Genomic DNA, 21,420 nt, shown 5'->3' with positions numbered 1-21,420 from the left:
GACCTCAAGTTAGATCAGAATAAGATGAACAGAGTCCTAGTCAATGCCTGGGCTTATCTTTGCCTACAGGAAACAGGTTTTCAGTGCATAAAGGCTAGTGAGAGTATGGTTATAACCACTGTACGGCAGAGTACTCCTGTCCCCAATTCCAGAAGAGTAGCCAATGTCATGCTCAAGTCTGTAGATCAGCGGGTACCACAACACACCCATCCTCTCCTCATCACGCCACACATTTCCTTCTCTGTGCAGAACCAACCCTTTGGGTAAAAATGGAGTAGGTGATCTGGGGAGAGGGTGTGGGGGAGGAGCAAAGTGTCCATGGCAGGATGCCCAAGACTTAGACCGGAATTAGGCTCTTCCGAGAAGAAAACACAGTAACCCAAAATAGAACAGCTGTATTTGTTCACCAGGTCCGGGAGCCCTGAGAGTACTTTTTCAAACAACCGCAGTGTTACATATTTCCTTACACTGTGGGATGATAAAAAGACAGAGCAGATGGCCCGAGTCAAGACTCAACAATTAATTGCACTAGGGCTGTGAGCAGGAGAGAGCAAAAGGTAAAACAGACATAGACGTGTAGCCAGCTGGTGGCGGGGCTGCCCCAGATCGTCAATACCCAGGGGACGCAGAGAAGAGGGATCCGTTCTGGCAAGTCACTCAACAGTTCTATGCCAGAGACTGGAAGGGAGGCTGAGTGCTGGTTTCCAGGACACTAGAATTCATGGTGAGCTTATCTTTGGGAGAGAATTAGTCTTCTCTGGTCCTAGTACAGAAATAGAAGTAAAGGTAGAAGAGGTCCGTTAGAGCTGTGTTTGCCCAACAAACAGGCTCTCATATATTCTGGATACAGATATTTGAAATTCCTCACTTGACATTAACTTTATTTTTCTTCTTATTTATAGCTATGCTGTTTTAGGAAACATAATTTCTTAATAGGACCCAGGACAGCATGATGTTTCCTTAAATTTAATTTCATAGACTTTGTTAAGGGGAAGATATAGCATAGATAGGTCATGTGTGTTCTCCCCAGAACTTGATCAGTGATGGTGGTGGCACTGTGTGTGTGTGTGTGTGTGTGTGTGTGTGTGTGTGTGAGAGAGAGAGAGAGAGAGAGGGAGAGAAATAGAGAAATGTATAAAGTAACTGTTGAATAAGGGTCATAGACTGGTAGCCTTTCTAAATTCATAGATAAGATTGGGATTCTGATTGAAGGATGGGGTAGGTGGTGATGCCAGTCAAACCTCTGCTTTTATAAGACATATTACAGTGATCTGTTTGTATAGGGGGTGAACTAGAGCTGAAATGCTCATCATTTACCCAGTTAAATTGAATCTCTTTTATTGTAGGAGAAAGATACTTAGAGAATGATCATGATTTTTCCTTCTTTCTTAGATTTACTTTTTAACTTCATTAAATAGTTGCCTACATGAATGGGTCTGTAAAAAATGTATGTATAGCTGTTAAGCTCCATTTGGCAGGCAGTCTTCCCTTCAGTCAAGTTTATTTAGTAACCTTTGTTTTCTCACCACTTGGTTAAGTTTTATTTACTCTATGAAAAGCAGAAGTTTTCATTTTTGAGGTGTCAGAAAAAAATACAACCTTACCCACTCCTTCCTTATATAATTCACTTCCCTCTTTGGACCTTGATTTTCTCATCTGAAATGTGAGGCAGTTGAATCAAATGATCAGAAATGTGTCTCCCAGCTCAATATTCTGTAAGTATGTAATTTATATATATTCATAAAATGGGTATGAAGATCTGAGAAACACAAAATATAAGTAAACAGATTTTTGTGTCTAAGCTTATGGATATCCTGGTTCTGAAGAAGGGACTGGGAGAAATCAAATTTGCACATATATTTGTAATTTGTATTTATTTATATACCATGTACATATCTAAATAGCTTATTCTGGGTTAGCAGAATAGCTTATTTAGAAATGGGGAAGAGGTTGATTCTGTAGAAGAATATCCATGATAAAAGTTATAAAATTGAGTTGTTTCTGTCACAAAAAACAATACGTGCTATTTGGATGTTCATTGGGGCTGCCATTTAAAGTATCAGGCTTCTAGTCTTCGCTGTAACTTCAGATGGGAACAATGGCAGGAAAAAAACCAACCTATAAGATGAGAAGCTTTTGTAAATTATATCCATGTGTCTGAGCTGTTGAAGCGGGCTCTTCTAAGATTTGTATCATCTTTATCAGAGCACTTTATAGATGTGCTTTTGCTGTTTTCTTGAGAAAACCCCACCCACAATTAAAGGTTTACATTCTTATCACTTTTGCTCCTGGGAAAGACTGAAGTGGAAGTATATGGAAGATGAATTGAGCAGTCCTCTGTCAGTGATGTCCAGAATTAGAATTTACAGTTTATTAATGAAGTTTCAGGTTACAATTTGAGCTTTTGGTATCCTTTAGGAAGAAAAAGACATTTTTACTTAAAAATCTTGTCTCAGACTAGTGTAACTTAAATGTGAACCCATGTAATTTAACAAGTTTTTTTTAAGAATTTTTTTTTTATGACAGACATGGAAATAAATAATTTTCAATGCAGTTGAATTTGCATTCTCTAAGCAATTCTATGGAAATCAAAAAGAAGCACCTGAAATATTGAACTCATTTGTTACCAAATGTTTTGAGGCTCTTAAAGGAAGTATTAATAACATATAATAGAATTGTTGGATTTTTGAGCAGACATTAGACATAGTCCTTTTACAGATAAGAAAGCAGAAACTCAGGGAAGATAAATGCTGGAGGAGCAGATAATGCTTCAGCTGATATTAGAAGAAGGAGTTGGAATTCTTTAAATAGACAAGAGGGATGGTGGTGGTTGGCTACGGGGCAGAAGGCTTTCTATGTTAAAAAAAAAAAAAGACAAGTTGTTCAGAAGAGTTGAGGTTGAGGGTTCATTGGGGAAAGTAGCAGGAAATGAAGCTGAAAATCTAGGGGGAGCAGAACAAAAGGGTCTTGTGAATATTAAGGGAACACACTTCATTCCATTCTATGCAAAAGAAAATACAGGAAAAATTCCCCAAATTGTCGCTTATCCAAATTTCACTTCTCTTATGTGGTCTATGTATTGGCGAACACAGAAAGTGAATCTAATCTCACATAGCACTAGGGGGCACTACAGTAAAACTAACAGTTATTAGATCTCTCTCTCTCTCTTTTTTTTTTTTTTTTTTTTTTTAAAGAGAACTACTCTTTTTTCCCTGAGGAGTTAAGAGTAGAAAATTTTCTCAGGAAGCCAAGTGCTCATCCATGTGTAAGAGGATGAACAATATTAGGAGGGCCTAATATTGTTCACTATTTACACGCTGCTGATAGTTTCTAAAAAATTTAGGTAAAGATTCTGAACCAAGTATTCACAATAAGACAGAATAGCTTAGACAGGAATCATGTTGGAAAATGTCACATATATACACATATAGAGGAACAAATATATATACTCAGAGGAATGACGAGAAGCAAGCATAAAGGTTCTTGGTATAGACCTAGGAATATAACTTTATTTCTGTTTTCTGACCACAACTCCTAGCTACTAACCCTTAGCAGACCCAGCCTTGCCTAGGGGCTAACCGCCCTGCATTTCTTCTTCTTTCAATGGAATTTGCTTCTGTGTCCTTTACTCTCAGAGAACTTCCCACCCACTTCAGGGCTTCTCTACTCATGGAATATTAATTTTCTGGAGTTATTTAGGTTGTAGGAGCCATGTGCAGTGTTATTAATTAGTATTTAGGGAGTGAAAATATACAACTGAGTAACAAAGTAGAAAGGTTATTCCTCACAGCCACAGATAAAATATATGATAATGTTAGAATGACAATGGATTCCCCAATACCCTATGGTGGCTCATGCATTTTGTTTGTAGCCACCCGTACTTGGGATATCTATATCTTCTCAAGTGAAAGAATTAAAATACTTCCTTATACATAAATATAACATATCTTCTCAGACTTTTTGGAGAGTCAATGAGATATTATAGAAGAGAGTACACTGGACCAGAAACTATAAGATTCTGGTTCAGTCCAGTGTTCTACCTTCTTGACTCTGGTAAGTTCCTTGAAATTTTCTGAGTGTCAGTTTAATCATTTCCAATATTGGAATTTGGCTTTTGTGAGGATAAAATGTATTAATAGAGCTCTGTAAATGTTGAGATTATTATTATTCGTGAACATGCTTCAATAAGCATACCACCACAAAATATTTGCCCTATAGCACATACACAGATGTGTACACACACACACACACACTCCCATAACTCAAATCTCAGAAATCATGTCATAGGTAAGGTTATTCTTAATTTCATGGACTTTTACTTCCCTACTCTACTTTTTAAGACTAAAAAAACTCCTTGGAGTAATTAATTATGGCATTTTTGAATATAGGTTTCTAATTAAGAGCTCATGACTGTATTAGTGAACAAAGGAAGAATGAAGGGGAGAATTTATGAAGGTATAAAGTGTTGTTAGGTTGAGAGTTCCCATTGAGGCACAGTGGGTTAAGGATCTGACATTGCTGCAGCAGCTGTGGTGTAGGTCGCAGCTATGGTTTGGCTTTGATCCCTGGCCTGGGAACTTCCAAATGCCATGGGAGCAGAGTGGCCATAAAAAAAAAAAAATTAGTGTTGATAGGTTAGTATCTGAAAATGGTTCAGAGATCTAAAATGACACACTTAGAATACATGGCCCTGGTTGGTTCCATTTCCTCTACTTTAATGTATTTCATTCAATTCTCCAATGACTTGGTTGTCAAATAGAGCAGAAAGTTACACTTGGAAGAGTAGCCTGGGTCACAATACTAGAAATATTGGAGCTATGACTGGCATAATTATGTTTTTTTTTTCTTTTCAGCAATTTTTCCTTTCATTCTGAAATGCGATTTTGGAATATTATTAATTTGTATAAATGTGTCTAGCTTTGATAAGATTGAAAATACTGTTTAACAACACACTCTGACAGAAACATGGACTAGTAGACCCAAACTTTAATTTTTCTAATACTAATTGTATAAGAGCTTATGGATAGAAACCTTAACTCCCAAGGTGTTATACGGGTGGAGAGCTGGGGGTCCAGTGAGAATGCGCGATGTACCCTCAGGCTGGGCTGCCCTGTAGGTCCCCAGAGCTTGAACTTAGAGAACAAGTGAGACAGTCAAGCAAAGATCAGGATGAAAATGACAATATTAGAAAAAATGGAGTCCCCACTGTGGCTCAGTGGGTTAAGAACCCAACATAGTGTCTGTGAGGGTGTGGGTTTGATCCCTGGCCTTGCTCAGTGGGTTAAGGATCTGACGTTGTCATAAGCTATTGTGTAGGTCACAGATGTGGCTCAGATCTGGTATGGCTGTGGTATAGGCCTCAGCTACAGCTCTGATTTAACCCCTAGACCGTGAATTTCCATGTGTTGCAGGTGCGACCATAAAAAGAAAAAAGGCAAAAAATTATAAATAAGCATCAAAGTACTCATCAAAGGAAAATAGAAAAACCTCGTTGGATTGTAAAATAGGTTGTAAAATGCATTTTACTGCTCACTAATGCAGAATATATTTTGGGTGCTTAATGTTTTTAGCTTCCAGGGTCCACAAAAGTCTTAATCTGGCCCTGTCTGTGGTACAGTGAAGACTGGGAACTCAAAGCTCTTTTGGGGAGGCGTTTGGGGGGCATCATTTCTGGTGCTACTTATAACCAGCTCTGATTTTGCGATCTTTCCCCTACTCTTGTCCTCACTTCTTCACCATGACCTTAGAGGAAGATAGATATTTGCGTGCAGCTTTACAATTAGGAAATTTGAGGCACAGAAGATTGTCTAGGTCAATATAGAAAGGTCAGGGTTAGAAATTAGGAGAAGGTTTAAATCCTAGTCCTGTCTCTTTCCATGACATGGGGCCAAGACTCCAAGGTTCTAAGCTGTAAGAATTCTGGCTGGCTATTTTAAAATTTGTTTCCTTTTTTTTTTTTAACATTAATTTTCTTTGGAAGAAAAATTAGGGGAAAGATTTATAACCTGGAATAAAGAGAAGAAAGATTCTTTTTTAAAAGGGATCTAAATCTACTTCTAAAAATGTAGATAATACTGTCAATGAAACTTTAACAAGCACATAATAGTATAATACCTCATGTGTTATTGTGATAAAGCAGCTCATTGCTATGGATGATACATTCGTAGAAGAGAAAAGAGACCTGAGTTTGGGCACTAACTTTGTCATTTATTCTCTCTGGGCTGGATTTTTGTTTTTAAACAATAAGATTAGACTATATAATCTTCTTGGGCTTTTCTAGTTCTATCAGACTGATTCGAAGAGTGTGTGTAAGTGTGGTTTCACACTATATACAAATACCTTTTCAACCATGTATTAGTTTCCTAGGGCTGCTACAACAAATTACCACAAATTGGGTACCTTAAAAGAAAAGAAATTCAATCCTTCACAGTTCTGGAGAACAGACATTTAAAATCTAAGTGTCATCTGGACTATGCTCCCTCTGAAGGCTCTAGGGAAGTATCCTTCCTTCCCTTTTTCTATCTCTTCTTTTTGGCTCCCAGCAATCCTTAGAGTTCCCAGGGTTGTAGTTGCATCATCCCAAGTTCTGCCTCCAGGTTCACATGACCATCTTCCCTGTGTTTATCTGTGTCTTTTCCTCTTCTTTTAAGAACACCAAGTCATATTGGACCAAGGACTCATCCCAATCTAGTTAACCTCATGTTAACTAATTAAATCTATGCAGAGATCCCATTTCCAAATCAAGTCACATACTGAGGTTCCAGGTGGACATGAATTTTGTGGGACACTATTCACTTCACTGTAAATCATTTATTAATTTACTTATTTAACAAAATCTATGGAGAATATGCTACCTGTCAGACATTGAAGAAACACAGTGGTGAGCAAGACCTGATCTTCTTTCCCCTCTCGGAGTTTGTACCTAGTGGAGAAAGATGGTCAGGTAGTAACATAGTGTGTAATAAGTACTGGATAACTAAGTAGGGTACCACTCTTCAGTAGGATGTTTTCCAGAGAGCTGTCTACCCAGCTTCAACACCCAGTTTCTTGATTGAGATTATAAAGTGAGCATACTTTAATTTTTGCATTAGGTGCTTTCGTTTCTCTTCTATTAATTCACTAGTTTAAAATGTCATTTTCATTATTGTTCCATCAACATCATCCTCCCACTGCTATTTGTGATGATTTTTACTAGTAACCAATCTTAGTTCATGCTAGAATATAGGTTGAGGATTATTGAGCCTTATGAAAACAAGACCAAAAACTTCATTGCATAACCAACACAGAAGATAGTGCATTAACCCTAAGAGGGAGCCACTTGGGGAGAAAGCCACTTGGTTTTGTTCCACTGGTGAGTTTATTGTGTTGAAGAGATTTTCTGTTCAAAAGATCTTCTTATCCCCCAATAACTTGGTATTCCCCTAATCTCTGGTATAGAACATTCCTTGGACACTCCTTATTTCACACCATGTATTCCACTGTCTTCATTGAGATTGGACATATAATTGAGGAAATTAGAGACTGAGGAAGGGAAAGGACTTGTTCTGATCTAGGCATTCCTATTCTCAGCCTAATTCCTTGTCCATTTTACTAGGTTGCCTTCCCAAGGCAATAGTATGTTCCTTTTTATATAGCAAATAAAATGGAAAATGAGTGATTTCAAACAGAAAGATATTGATTGTAATAATTCTGCTACCTCCTTTGTACTCAAGGATGAATGGGGTAATATAAAAAACCTTGAGCAATGTATCGTGTTGGATAGAGTCAGTGTTGGATATTATGTGATTATGCAGCCTGTAGCCAAAGTGAGGGCATAGACTAAGCCGCTCAACAAAAATTTAAGGCATTGTAAGATTTATGATAAGGCAGTGGGTACTTGTAAACTGAACCTTCTAGTTGTTTAAAGACCAGGATATTTTGGTAGTGAATTACTGAATCACCAAGGTGAGGAAGGGAGTTATTTTTTAAATTAAATTTTTAAAATTAAGGTATAGTTGATGTACAATATTATGTAAGTTTCAGGTGTACAACATAGCGATTCATTATTATTTTTTTTTTTACATCTTTTAGGGCCACACCCACGGCATATGGAAGTTCCCAGGCTGGGGTTCGAATCAGAGCTGTAGCTGCCAGTGTACACCACAGCCATAGTGACATGGAATTCATGCTATATCTGTGACCTACACCATGGCTCATGGCAATGCCACATCCTTAACCCACTGAGCAAGGCCAGGGATCAAACCCATGTCCTCATGGATACTAATTGGGTTTGTTACTGCTGAACCACAGCAGGAACCTCATAATCCATAATTTTTAAAGATTATATTCCATTTATAATTATTTTAAAATATTGGCTTGGAGTTCCCATCGTGGCTCAGTGGTTGTTGAATCCAACTAGGAACCAGGAGGTTGTGGGTTCGATCCCAGGCCTTGCTCAGTGGGTTAAGGATCCAGCGTTGCCATGAGCTGTAGTGTAGGTTACAGACTCCGCTTGGGTCCTGTGTTGCTGTGGCTGGTAGGACCCCTAGCCTGGGAACCTCCATATGCCGTGGGTGTAGCCCTAGAAAAGACAAAAAAATAAAAATAAAAAGTCTTAAAAAAATAAATGAAATATTGGCTCTGTTCCCTGTATTGTACAATATATACTTGTAGTTTATTTTATGCATAGTAGTTTATACCTTTTAATCCCCCTTCCCTCTCCCCACTGGTAACCACTAGTTTGTTCTCTATTATCTGTGAGTCTGTTTCTTTTTTGTTGTATTCACTAGTTTATTTTTTTAGATTTCACATATAAGTGATATCCTGCAGTGTTTATCTTTGTCTGACAAGAAGAGATTTCCAGAAATGTTTTGGCAAACCTCTCTGTCAGTGTACTTTAAGGACTTTCCCAGTTAATGTGGAAAGGGAAACCCACATATTAGAAAATCTTCCCCTTGAGACTATAAAAACTTGGTTGCAGTAGGTCAGTCACAAAATTATGAAAGTGCATTCCTGTCACATGGATGCTTTTGGTTCATTTGGTTGTGAATACTTGATATTCCTCTTAAGAATCTGGTAATTGGTAAGCATTTGAAACAGTGAAACCACAATTCTTGTTCTCTGAAATAGAAGAGGGTCAGTAAATAGAGACTAGCCATTACTAAGTCAATTTGGTTAGAGAGAGGCGACTATATTAGGATATCACATGGGTTGTGTAGTAGAGAAGAGAGTAAAAGCTGAGAGATATTACAGCAAGAAGGTGCTGAAAGCCATGGTGAAGGGTGGAGATGGAGAAAGAGAAGGACTTGGATGACAGTTAAAATTGCTTTTCTTTGTGTTCATTAAATCTCAACAGACTCTACTCAACAAGTGTTTCAAAATCGCACATCTTCATCCCTAAAAAATGTAACTTTTGGATTAAAGTTTTCTGCATAAGACTCTTTGGTCAAAGAATTAGTTTTTACCCATTCTTCCTCTTCTTTTCTCTAAACTTCTCCAGGCCCTTCCTTTTGTAAGGGAGTTTCCATTGAATACACACTAAATCCACCAGATAAGAGTTTACCTTCCCAGCCCATTGTAATGGGTTAATATGGAAATTCCATCATCTTCTTCAGAGGCTCCTTGAGATACTCCTGAGAGCTTATGAGGATGTGCTTTCATGATCATTCAGGTCTCCTCTGAGTGACATGAAGCACGAGATTGGGGGAGGAGTGTTTCACATACCAGTGGAGGTTGCATGGTGAACCGGGGAGTCCCCATCACAGATCTGTTTCCCCACCATCCTCCACTGACTCACATCCCATCTCACTCCCACCTAGGATCTTGACTAATACCAAGTGAGGAAGGGCAAGGCCCGCATAGTGAATGCAGAGCCCACTTCCTGGTTTCATATTTGATGAGTATCACTCGCTCCTGCCACAGATACATCCCCCTCCAGGATAAATGCCACATGAGTATCAGATTGGCAGCTTCATGCCACATCCCAGTGAGTCGGAATTAGAAACTCACACATTCCAAAGATAACCTCTTGAAGCAAGCATCACCTTTTGGAGGACATGGTACAGGCTACTGGATAAATGCTAGATATCAGACATTTTCCATCTATGTTTTCAGATCAGTGCTCCAGGTCCTGAGGGAAGCCAGGAAAGGACATAATTCTGACTCTTCTTTGCATTACCTGCTTGCTACTTACTTTGTACTTGTTCTGCTGCCCCTTATCAGGACAGTTGCATCTAATCAGAGCTCATTTAATGGCTTTGCCAACCTGTACTCCACAAATAACCTTGTAGGGTTGGCTGAGGAGCTCTTTCCTGGAGAATGTCTAGCTATTTTGAGACATAGCTGATTATTTTGTCAACTATCTAGTCTAATGTTTCACTCTTATTATGTATTGACCATTAAAATAATCAGATTAATCTTGGATTCTCAGACAAATTCTTTCATGGGGGATTTTTACTCTTAAGATAGGGCAGGGTAAAGAGAATGGATGTTATCATGAACTTGGGATTCAATCAAACTCAAATTAATACCTGTTTATTCCTGAGCAAGTTCTTAACAGATTTAGTTTTCCTCTCCATAAAATACGGATAATTAATTTTTGTACTTAGTAGTATTGTTTTTAATAGCAAAAAAAGGTAATGAATTTGAGAAAGAGTAATGCAGTCCTTGGCATGTTATAAGTTCTCAATAAGTTGTTATTTTTATTTTTTGAATATGCCAAGAATGGACTCATTTCTAGACCTTCCTTCCTTAAAATGCCTTTGGATTATCTGGATCCTCTTTCAATGCCTAAGCTGAAGTCTCCTCTTTGGGCTGCCAAAGCCTACAATAATTATTCTGTTCTCTGGAACCTTATGACATACATTGCCTTTTGACATTTACCAAAGGTTTTAGGTAGAAGAATTATTTCCTCAGTTGGCATACACGTTTGTCAAAAAATAAGGATCGTGTGTTCTGTCCCTTTGTGTTCTTAGAGTTGAATGTAATGTCTGCCACATAGCATGTACTCAATAATTATTGAAGCTGTTGCAAATCACCAAATATTATGACAGTCATATAACTTCAGTCCATTACTGAATAATACTTACTGTAGCACAGACAGTCCTTGAGCACCAGCTTTGGGACAGGCCAAGGGCGTGGTTGAAGATACTTCTTTCTGGATTTAGGCTTTTAGGAGTTCTCAGTTTAATGTAGTAATAATCAAATCCTGAACCTTGGATGTTTGTAAAAATGCAGGCTACTAAGTCCACCTAGATCTTTTGAATAAGAATCTTTATGAATAAGCTGGCCATCTGCACAATTTTACAAGTTTCCCAGGTGATTCTAATGCACTTTGGAGTTTGAGGACACTGGGCGAGTGGACCTTTTGTTGCATCACCAGCTGCTTTTAGATGTGACGCACGCATTATTCAGACAGTTGGTCAAAGAGCCATATTAACTGCCCATATCAAGTACTCTGCTCTTCCTCTTTTCTTGGCTCTATTTATGACAGCCCTCAACCCGGGAGGGAAGCCTAAATTCTGGGCTCTCCCTGTGCACTTTCATGATAAGGTCATTGTGAGATCACCACCCTGCCAATCTGCTGTGTGTGGCAACTTCTTTCCTCTCACTTGGCACCAAAGTAGACACAAGAATGGAATATTAATAAAATCCACATGGAAGTTTCTCTTAATTTCAAATTTGAATGGGGAGAAATTTTTTTGTTTTTTGTTTTTGGTGTAATGAAAATTGTCCAGATTGGAGGGCAGGAGTTGAATCTGCCCTTATGTAGGCCTCAATTTCTTCATATGTCATGATGAATTCTTTTATGCGCATGCTTCTGAGGCCATCTCATTCATGACTCAGGGCTGTACTTTGATTCTGGTATGCAGAGTTACAGGAGTTTCTATCCCACTTTGAGGATGGTACAGGCTCTTCAGACTTTCTAGATTGAAGAAGCCTTATTCTATTGCTTGTCTTTACGTGGAAGCCCTTTGGGACCTTTGATACATTCAATTTTCTTTTAGTATCTAGACTAGATTGAGAATTTTGATTTTCTTGATATAGAAAAGACCATGTTTGTACATGTGGGTAAAGGAAGTGTTTTCTGAATGTTTTCTGGTAACTTTCTTATGAAGCCAAGATCCTTTTGTATTGTTTCTCTGGGCTACAGAAGAGCCAGAGAGCTGATATTCTAGGGATTTTGTTGGTGTTCATTTTTATTTTGTAGTTCCTCATTTCTGTAGTCATGTATGTCATATATAAAGCTGAAATAGTGTTGTACAGACTAAATTAAGAACATGGCATCTATTTGGTCTCCTATGGGTGTCCAAGAATAATAGCTGACATTTATTAACCCCTTACAAAGTTCCAGGTTAACCGCTAAAAATTCACATGCATTATCTCATTCAATCTTCACAACAACCCTCTGAGACACAGATTTTACTACTTCCATTTTACAGATGAAGAAACTAAAAATTAGCAAGATAATGCTATTTTCCCAAGAGCACACAGCTGAGTAGTCTTGTAGAGAAGATGTGACATATATCCAATGATGGTAGAGTGAAAGTTAGTAGAGTGATTTAAAAAAATGTTTACATTAGGGTTCACTCTTGGTATTGCACATTTTGTGGATTTTAACAAATGAACAATGAGATTCCCACCATTAGAGTTTCATTATTCTAAAAATCTTCTGCACTTCACTTGTTTATCTCTACCTCTTTCCTCACCCCTGGCAACCACTGGTCTTAAACTGTCTCTATAATTTTGCCATTTTCATAATGTCCGTAATTGGAATCATACAGTATGTAGTCTTTTTAGATTGGCTTCTTTCATTTCGTAATATGCATTTGAAGTGCTTCCATGTCTTTCCATGGTTTAAAAGCTCGTTTCTTTTTAGCATTGAATGATATTCCATTGTCTGGATGTATCACACTTTATTTATCCATTCAACTGAAAACATCTTGGATGCTTTTGCTTGTCAAGTTTTGGCAGTATTAAAACCATCATAAACATCTGTTTGAATAGAGTAGTTTTTAAGTACTTGCTATGGGAAACCAAAAATCAGGGATTTGATTTAGGCCTTGTAAGTAGTGATATTTTTGATGGGTAAACAGAGATTGGGGGACATTCTTGGTGGAGAGAACCAAAGAAGAAAATATTTTTTGAATGCTTACCATGTGCCAAACAGACTGCTCAGTGCTTTCACATATGTTAACTTATTTAAGCTTTACAGTCATCTCCTGGAATGTTATTATGGCTTACTTTCACAGATATGAAAGCTAAAGCTCAGAAATGGTATATAATGTTTTCAAATTCACAAAGCTAGAGAGGTCACAATTTGAATTGAATCTGACTCCCAAGCCTATGTGCTCTCTTTTATCCTACCAGGCTCTATTCAAGGGCAAAGAGTTTAGAGGAAATGACTGGCTGGAGCATAAGACACAGAAAGGATAAGTATAATAATAATGCTTGACAAGGAGGTTGGCACCAGGCCATGGAAGGCCTTGAATTGGGTACTGTGAGGATGTTTCTGGGCAGTGGGGTGGTCAGCATGAGGTAATCAAATATGGGGGATGCAGGGGAAACTTGTGGAGGGACATGGAACAAGAGGAAGAACTACCTTATTTCACAACATTGCCTAGACTTGGTCGTGCTGATGCTAGTGAAAAACTTCTGAGGAAGAGGCCAATTTCTAATACTGGATAATATTCAGGAGAAGGAAGGAAGCCTGAGCCTGGAATTGCAGTGCATCTAACCTGAGAGGGGAGTTGTGTGTATTCCTTGCCGCCTCTCAGCATCTTGGTCTTAGAATGTCCTCTTGGTCACTACCGCCCCTACTTCATCAGAGTACTTTAGAACCTTGGGAAATTTCTTTGATTTGCAGGAACCTTTTGGAGATTTTGCAAAATCACTCAAATAACCAAATCATGAGGGGTTTTAGGTCAGAGAGCTTGAAGTAAATTTGGGATGAGGAGGTTTCCTGTTTTTCTCTTTATTAGAATTGACTTAGAGTTGCAACTTTAAAAATTCAAATCGTGGTCAGTGCTGAAGGGATGCCTGTGATCTTTGAATAATTTTTAAAGTTGAGAAAACTGACACCTAGGGAAGTTATGAAACTGGCCTAAGGTGACACTGTACTTGCCTGATTGCCATTGGAACCAGGTTCCTTCATTGCTGAGCCCTATGCTCTTTGTGTGAAAAGACTGTTTCTGATTTTAGCAAGGTGGCCTTTCAGGCTGGGACCAACCTGAGGGGCATTCATCTACCCAGGGGATTATGATGATTGGGTAATATGCCTTTTGAGAGGCCTTCTTCCAGAACATTGCTGTAAGCACAAAGAACAGGAATCCACCCTCACAAAAGGTCACAGGAGAGACAGCCAAAGACTGTCAAGTCTTCCCAAGTCAGCACCTCTCCATGTGCTCACCACTGACTAATATCATTCCTGGGCCTGGCCGCTGGCAGGGCTCAGAAAGGCTATCCCTTCTTCCTGCACCGCCTGTTGGTTTCAGTTGGTTTGAGGCTTATGATTTTACTTAAAGGGAAGTAGGGGATTCTTCATCTGTGTGGGCAGGCCCCAGAGGAATCCGTTTGCTGCTGCAAGTGTGCCAGGAAAGTGAGAAGCAGGGATTCCCGCCCCCCGAATATGAAAACAAATCCTTCCCCACACCTTTGATCTGGACATCTTGCCAAAAATAACCTGGTGGGAGGAGCTGGTGTTCTTGGCAGGCACAATAGGTGGTAGGTTTTTGTTTTTGTTTTTCTGTTTCCTTTTTCAGTATGTAATACAAAATTTTAAAAATACAAAATAGTAGACCATGGAACGTAAGGGTCCCTCCTACCCCTGACCCCAGATTTCCAGTTCCTTTTTCCAAAGGCAACATATATTCTTTCAGATAAATTCAATGCCTGCACAGACATTATTACTATTTTTTTTAACACAAGTGGTAATATACTTTATACATGATTCTGCCCTTTGCTTTTGCTTTTTTCACTTAGGCTATTTTAGGCTTTGCTCCATATTGAACTTCTTTTTTTTAATACTTCAATTTTTATTATTTATTACTATTTTAAGTGATTTTTATAATTTTTTTTATTTTTTCCATTATAGCTGGTTTACAGTGTTCTGTCAATTTTCTATTGTATAGCAAGGTGACCCAGTTACACATACATGTTTACATTCTTTTTTCTCACATTATCATGCTCCCTCATAAGTGACTAGATATAGTTCCCAGTGCTACACAGCAGGATCTCATTGCTTATCAAACTTTGTTTTTTTAACCACAAAATTTCCAGACATTTTATTTCTTAACTTCCTTTTTTCATTGTTTTTCTTCTTTCTTGCTTTTGAATACTCATTGGTTTAAGGTTTTTTACGTAGTTAAAAAGTAGGAAAAGACCCAACAGTAAAAAAAAGCTACACTCAAATCTATTGATCTCTGAAGGATTAGAATAGTTTTTATTGCCTTTATGCCCTGAAAGTAGGACAGTTACTTCTGTTTCATAGGAAAAGACCCAGTAGCCAGGAAGCTCCCAGGTTTTACTCTCAGTGCATTCTGGGAGTCTGTGACCATTTCAAATTAATTGGTCACAGCTTTATCCATGAAGGATCTCTGTGACTGAATGAGTTTCTTGACAAGATGACTATTAAGTGCTGTTATCCAGAATGGGAAATTGGGGCTCAGTGAGCCAAAACAGTATACCAAGGAGGAATTTGGCAAATGAGGACAGATCTTACTTGCATGAAAGAGCAGAAGACTCCTAACTTGTCTTAAGAGATGTTACAGAAAAGCAAGGGGGCGGGAGCGGTGGGCAGGAAGGAAGGCTGGGTCTAATCTTGCTAAGCTGTTCCTTTTACAGGCTACTGCATTTCTGCTTCATAGGATATGACTCATCATTTCAACTTGTATATTTTTTCCCCTAAAAATATATCCTTTTTCCTCCTTTAGGTGCCATCTCAGTACCCTCCAATTCAGAGTATCAAAGTACAGTTTACCAGTGAGTATTGATGAAAGTTTGATTCATATTTTTAAAAGAATCTTATCTCCAGCCTCTTAATTTCCCTCAAAATGTAAGACTTCTGTCTTTCCTTAGGGCAACATTAAATCCTAGAATTGTTGGAGCTTTCATATTATTTTCGTTAGGGACAAAGAAGGTGCATAAAGAAGAAAAGGGGAGTAATTATGTGCTTGTCACTGTATGTGTTCCTTTATATTCCTCCCTTAATCTTCCTAGAAACCCTTTAAGTAGGGATTATTCTCATTTTTTTAGGTAAGAAAAATTAAACTTCTTAAAAAGTCTGGCTGTAAGACGTATTGTTTCCCAGTCATTCTATTATAAGACAAGATTTTACCCTAATAAGAGTTGGGGGATGTCAGTCTTTGTCTTAAAGGCAAGGTGATAATTTAATTACCAGGAGAGCACTAATTGGGTCCATGATCGATACCTGGGCATGATTAATACTCATATAGTAGTTTCTGTATGGATATTCATTTGTTAAGTTTTCCTGAGCTGAAGGGAAGTATATCTTGCCTTCTATAAGTGGTCCTCATTTTCAATTCAAAGTCTTACGGACTTGATGCAAAGCAAGAATTACTGACTTGTGCCCAGCAGTGGGAACTGTTCATTCCCATCACCAAGGGACATGGGCCAAGTAGGGAGTTTGGGATATGGTTGCTTGACCATCCAGGATAATTTTGAGGCTGCCATGGAAATAAAAGAAATCTAGGTTTTTTTTTTTTTGATTTACACGTGAAACGGCCATACACAAAGCTACCGAAGCCATCACTCTTTATCCTCCCATTCTTCCTTTTTTTTCTCCTGTGGCAGCCACTCTTCCAAGGCACATTCCAGGAAAAACTATCAATAAAAAGGTAGACGGGAGAAGTAGGTCTGTGTTCTTAAACCCTTCCACCTACATCCTACTGAGTAGAACCTGAGCCCATGGACATTCTATGCATTGCAACATTACTAAGCTTAAGTGACTTTTGACCAGGGCCAATAGTACATGCTGTTGGTAAGCCCAGTGCCCAGAGCATGTGAAAAATTTGCATATCATAGTCAGGTGGAGAGAGGATAGAGAAGAGTTAACAGCAATTGCTCTGTGTGGAGGGCATGTAGAGTCCCTGGGCAGGGACACTTCTACTACCCTTTTCCCTAATCTATCCATTGGGCGAGGAAGGAAACACTGAAGTTGCCAGCCCTTCATGGTTTTGAAAAATTAGGGGAACATGGAAGCTCTATTTCCTGCCACAGGTGTGTTAAAACAACTGTCAGTTGCCATAATTTCTCAGCTGTTGAACCCCAGCCCCATCTGAAAATCTCTTGAGTACTAGAATTAGCTTTACCTCTTCTTCCATTGCACAGAGAAAGCAGATTCCAACCCTAGTGTAGAAACACAGTACTTTCTTCCTTTCATGCTTTTCAGAATATCTCCCTATCACTTTCTCTTTGTATGTTTCTAGATGTGTTAGAAGGTTATTGTCTAATGCTGAGCTAAGGAATATTTATTTTCTTTTCATCCTTCCTTCCTTAGAGTGTGAAAATGATAATGGTTTCATCATCACACCCTCAAACAAGGATGGAACCATGAAAGTGCAAAACAACTCAATCATCATCAACTGTGATGGGTTTTATCTCATCTCCCTGAAGGGTTACTTTTCTCAGGAGCTCAGCCTCATGCTTCAGTACCGGAAGGGTCGGAAACCTCTCTTCTCCCTGAACAAGGTCAAGTCTGTGGACTCTGTCACAGTAGCCGATCTGGCTTTCAAGGACAAGGTCTTCCTGAACGTGACCACTCATAGTGCCTCCTGTGAAGACATTCAGGTGAATGGTGGGGAATTGATTCTCATTCATCAAAATCCTGGTGGATTCTGTGTCTACTGAGGACTTGATAGCAGCCCCTAGGCCAGCATCAGCATGAACTCCAAACTGTGGGTGGACAGGACACTGGTTCTTCCTTGGGAGTGGAGGAGTCATCCCAGCTCACCTCTCACATATGGCCACATGGGATGTAACCAGAAGCAGATTACTCCCTCCCCGACTCAGGGATATTTAAAACTTACTTTACATACCAATTAAGTTTATGTATTTATCCTCATACCTTCTAAATCACCTATCCCTCATCTCTCAAGATTGCCTCAAGCCTGTTGGGCACCTCCATTGAGAATGAGAAAATAGGTGCCTTTTCCTCAAGACGTGTTGCTTCTGTTGGTCAGGAAATTATCGTAGTAAACTTTATTGAAAAAGACACCTGACTACCATTTGCTGGATCTCTGACACTGGCGTTGTCAAAATGAAGAGGACCAAGGAGGGAAGTTATGAATCTGCCAAAGGTGGCGTGGACTGACTTTTGGCGGCCAAAAGTGCCTCTCCAAGACAAAACTAGTTGAAGTTTGCATATGGCCTAAATTCCCGTCTCATGTGGTGGAGTTCAGAAGGAAGAATAACTTGTGAACCGCTGTCAGGACTTGATGAAGAGAGCCGGTTAAGGGATACTCTGTGCTCTGGATGTTTTCCCTCCACTTTGCTTTCCCACCCTCCAAATGTTCTTGATAGAAATTTCCCTTCAAAGAACCATCCTGAGGATGTGATGCTGTGAAAAATCTAATAAGGGATTTAAGGGAAACTGGGAGAGATTTTTCTAAACTAGGAGAGTGAGATAATTTGTTGTGAGAATTTTCATTACCACACAGGATAACAGTGAAACTGAACCTCTCAGGGTAAAAGTCTGGGAATTTAAATAGTTTGGGGAGGAAATCACATTCTTTGCCACCAAGAGGCAAAGTAACACATGTCTATTCTCCATACCGAGATACATGCTGCCCTCAACACCTTGAACTTGAGTGATTATATTGTCAACTGCAGCCTTATGTGGGAAGACATTGAGATGCTATTACATCTTATGAAAAATAATTATCTCTGTGTAGAAACACTGTAATATATGATCTCGCACTGATAACTGAGATTAGAAAGACAAATAATCAGCCAGTACCAAGGCTTTCAAGGGAATAAGATCACCTTATGTTTAGTTTAAATGTCCCTCTTAACATATCTGGCATTGTGGACAAACATGGTTTTTCTTAAGTCAAATTTCTAGATGATTTGTAAGTTTTCTGTGTCAAAACTTTTGCAGATTTAAAATTTTGATGTAAGCTTTTTAATGGTAGCAGATGTTTCCCTGCAATTTTAAATAAGAGTGTATACCTATCATAGACTATTTCAGGATGATTCTGGGTCATCGCAGCAGTTGTACTGTGGTGCAATACAGTATTATCTTCAGGATCTCCAGAAAGGTGGAAGGCAGTTTGGCCCCACACTAAATGGCCTCGATTACATTTGGATTTTTTTCTTGTCTGTTTGACACAATTTTCCATCTTCAATTAAGTGCCTATCTCCAACTAGATTTCCACCACTCTGTCTTAATCTGTTACAGACACAAACTGAACAAAATGCTAAATTAAAGAAACTGCATCAAGTAAGAATAATCAAACTCTCAGTGGCTGCCCAGGCACTCATGTGTTTATACGCATCATCATAGGTTCATGACTATGGAGGGCCTACTGTGGACCAAGCATTGGACTCAGTGCTTTACATGAGTTGTTTTGAACAAGATGTTCAGTGATACCTGTCTTGATTACTCAAAGGATTTAAGTGTGTGTATGTCTGCCCAAACACATGGCTGTATGTACTTCTTTGTTATTGGCTATGTTCTGCAAAGTCAAAGTTACCCAATTAGTGATATCTAATAAGCAAATGTTTATGACTATAGATAATATGTAAGAAAACTTATGCTTACTTTTTAAAGTGTGAAATTTTTGACTATTCTTCTTCTGGACATACATGTTCTAGGCCAAAGCTAGAACGTTTTGTGGGTTGGTTGTCTTTGGTGTGTTGTCATGGCCCCTCCTTCCCAGGTGCCCACTCCCTTTGGGTACACATGGTTTTCTCTTTCCATGCTGGCTTCCTTCAGCCACACAGGGACATTTCTGCTATGCACTGGACTCACTCTTCACCTTGCACTCATCAAAATATGTGTGTTCATTTTAAGCCATTCCTTCAAAAGGATAGTTACCTTTCTCTGAAAGCAGTGGAGTTTTGTGGAAAAGAAAAGTCGTGAGATTGGAATTCTAATTTTGACTCAGTCACTAACTAGCCAAGGGATCTTGGACAACTAATTTCCCATTTTTGGATCCCGCTTTTCTCCCTCTCTTGTTGAATGATCATTTTAGAATCTTACGCTCATAATGCTAACTATGAATGTACAGGTACTGGTTGCTATGAGTCAAGATTTACAATCTTTTACTGTATAGGATTTTTTTTTCCTCAGGCAAGCAAACATTTTCCCTCAGCCTTTTTTGGTGATTCCTTTGAGAGCAGGTGCCATTTGCTACTTGGTGACTTTCTGTTTAGTGAATGGCTTAAGAGATTCCAATTTTGGTCTAAATCATTATTTGTTCTTAAGTATACCGGGCAGGTCCCCTATTTTAAACAATTGTTTTGTATTTAGTGCTCTCCTGGCTCTCAGAGAGTATTAATATTAATATTAATAATATAGCTAATAATAATATTGATATTTACAAGGAAACAAATAAAATATCTCAGAATTCACTACTGTTTAGAGTGTTGGAGTTTTTATTTGTCCTTCTCTTCTTTCCATGTCCTGACGAGCTAATTCCCCGATGAGGGGAGGACAGGGCACACTTTCTGGTTTTCCTAGCTGCCTCCAATTTCAGCCATCAGAATTAAGTCCAAGAGATGATTGAGCTGCCAAAGTCCATCTTTGCTTCTGAAAAGACATTCACTGGACATCTCCAAGGCTCCTCTTCATGGTTTAAGAGACTTCATGGCTCAATAGAATTCTACTATGCACTCTCTTATTCTTTCTTTTAGAACTTCTTGTTTAGAACTCTGGGATGATCTCCTTGAGTATTACGCCCCCTCTCCTTGGTAGTAATTACATCTGAAGTCTTAAGAAGAGTTCCCAACTCTTAATGGGATTGTGTACACAGTCTGGCCGCAGTGATCCCTGTGCCCCCTGAGATGGTGTTAACTCTCTCCTCCCTGAAAGCTTCTCTTCCCTGGCTTCTTTGGTCTACTCTTTCCCTCTCTGATTTTTGCCTGTCTTGATCTCCTTTACCTCTCCTCTTTCTCTGCCCCTCTCTTTAACGTTTATGCACTCTCTCTAGAGCTCCATCCTCAGCCCTCGTCTTTTTCTACCCCAGAGGTCACACTCTGGCAGCCAGCAAGCCACAATCTGGCCTATGTATGTGTTTGCTTGTAAGTTTGAATTTAGTTGCCAACACTTAAGCATGGGGAAATTTCCGGCTTCTTTTGACAAAACAAAATAGGAGATCTGGTGATGCTGGGCCCAGTTTTGACATGACAGCAATCATCTCAAGCAGGATTACAGCTTTCCTTTTTAAAAAGACTCTCCATTTTTCCAGAGGTCCCCTCATTTCA

At 38.9% G+C, this 21,420-nt stretch overlaps 1 protein-coding gene across 7 annotated transcripts in view; it reads left to right on the top strand.

Moving 5' to 3' along the window:
* The window catches only part of TNFSF4 (TNF superfamily member 4), a 310,192-nt gene extending 289,654 nt beyond the window's left edge, over window positions 1-20,538 (top strand). For all 7 annotated transcript variants that reach the window (XM_047752312.1, XM_047752309.1, XM_047752310.1 and 4 more), the window contains 2 exons: window positions 15,909-15,957; window positions 17,495-20,538. In XM_047752312.1, the coding sequence (XP_047608268.1) occupies window positions 15,909-15,957; window positions 17,495-17,844 (399 nt within the window). In that variant the 3' untranslated portion in view covers window positions 17,845-20,538. The remainder of the gene's footprint in view (window positions 1-15,908; window positions 15,958-17,494) is intronic.
* The last annotated feature ends 882 nt before the right edge of the window (window positions 20,539-21,420 follow it).

This window comes from Phacochoerus africanus, chromosome 11, assembly GCF_016906955.1.
Source record: "Phacochoerus africanus isolate WHEZ1 chromosome 11, ROS_Pafr_v1, whole genome shotgun sequence".
In the NCBI taxonomy this organism is placed as follows: domain Eukaryota; kingdom Metazoa; phylum Chordata; class Mammalia; order Artiodactyla; family Suidae; genus Phacochoerus; species Phacochoerus africanus.
This window is presented reverse-complemented; position numbering and strand designations above follow the sequence as displayed.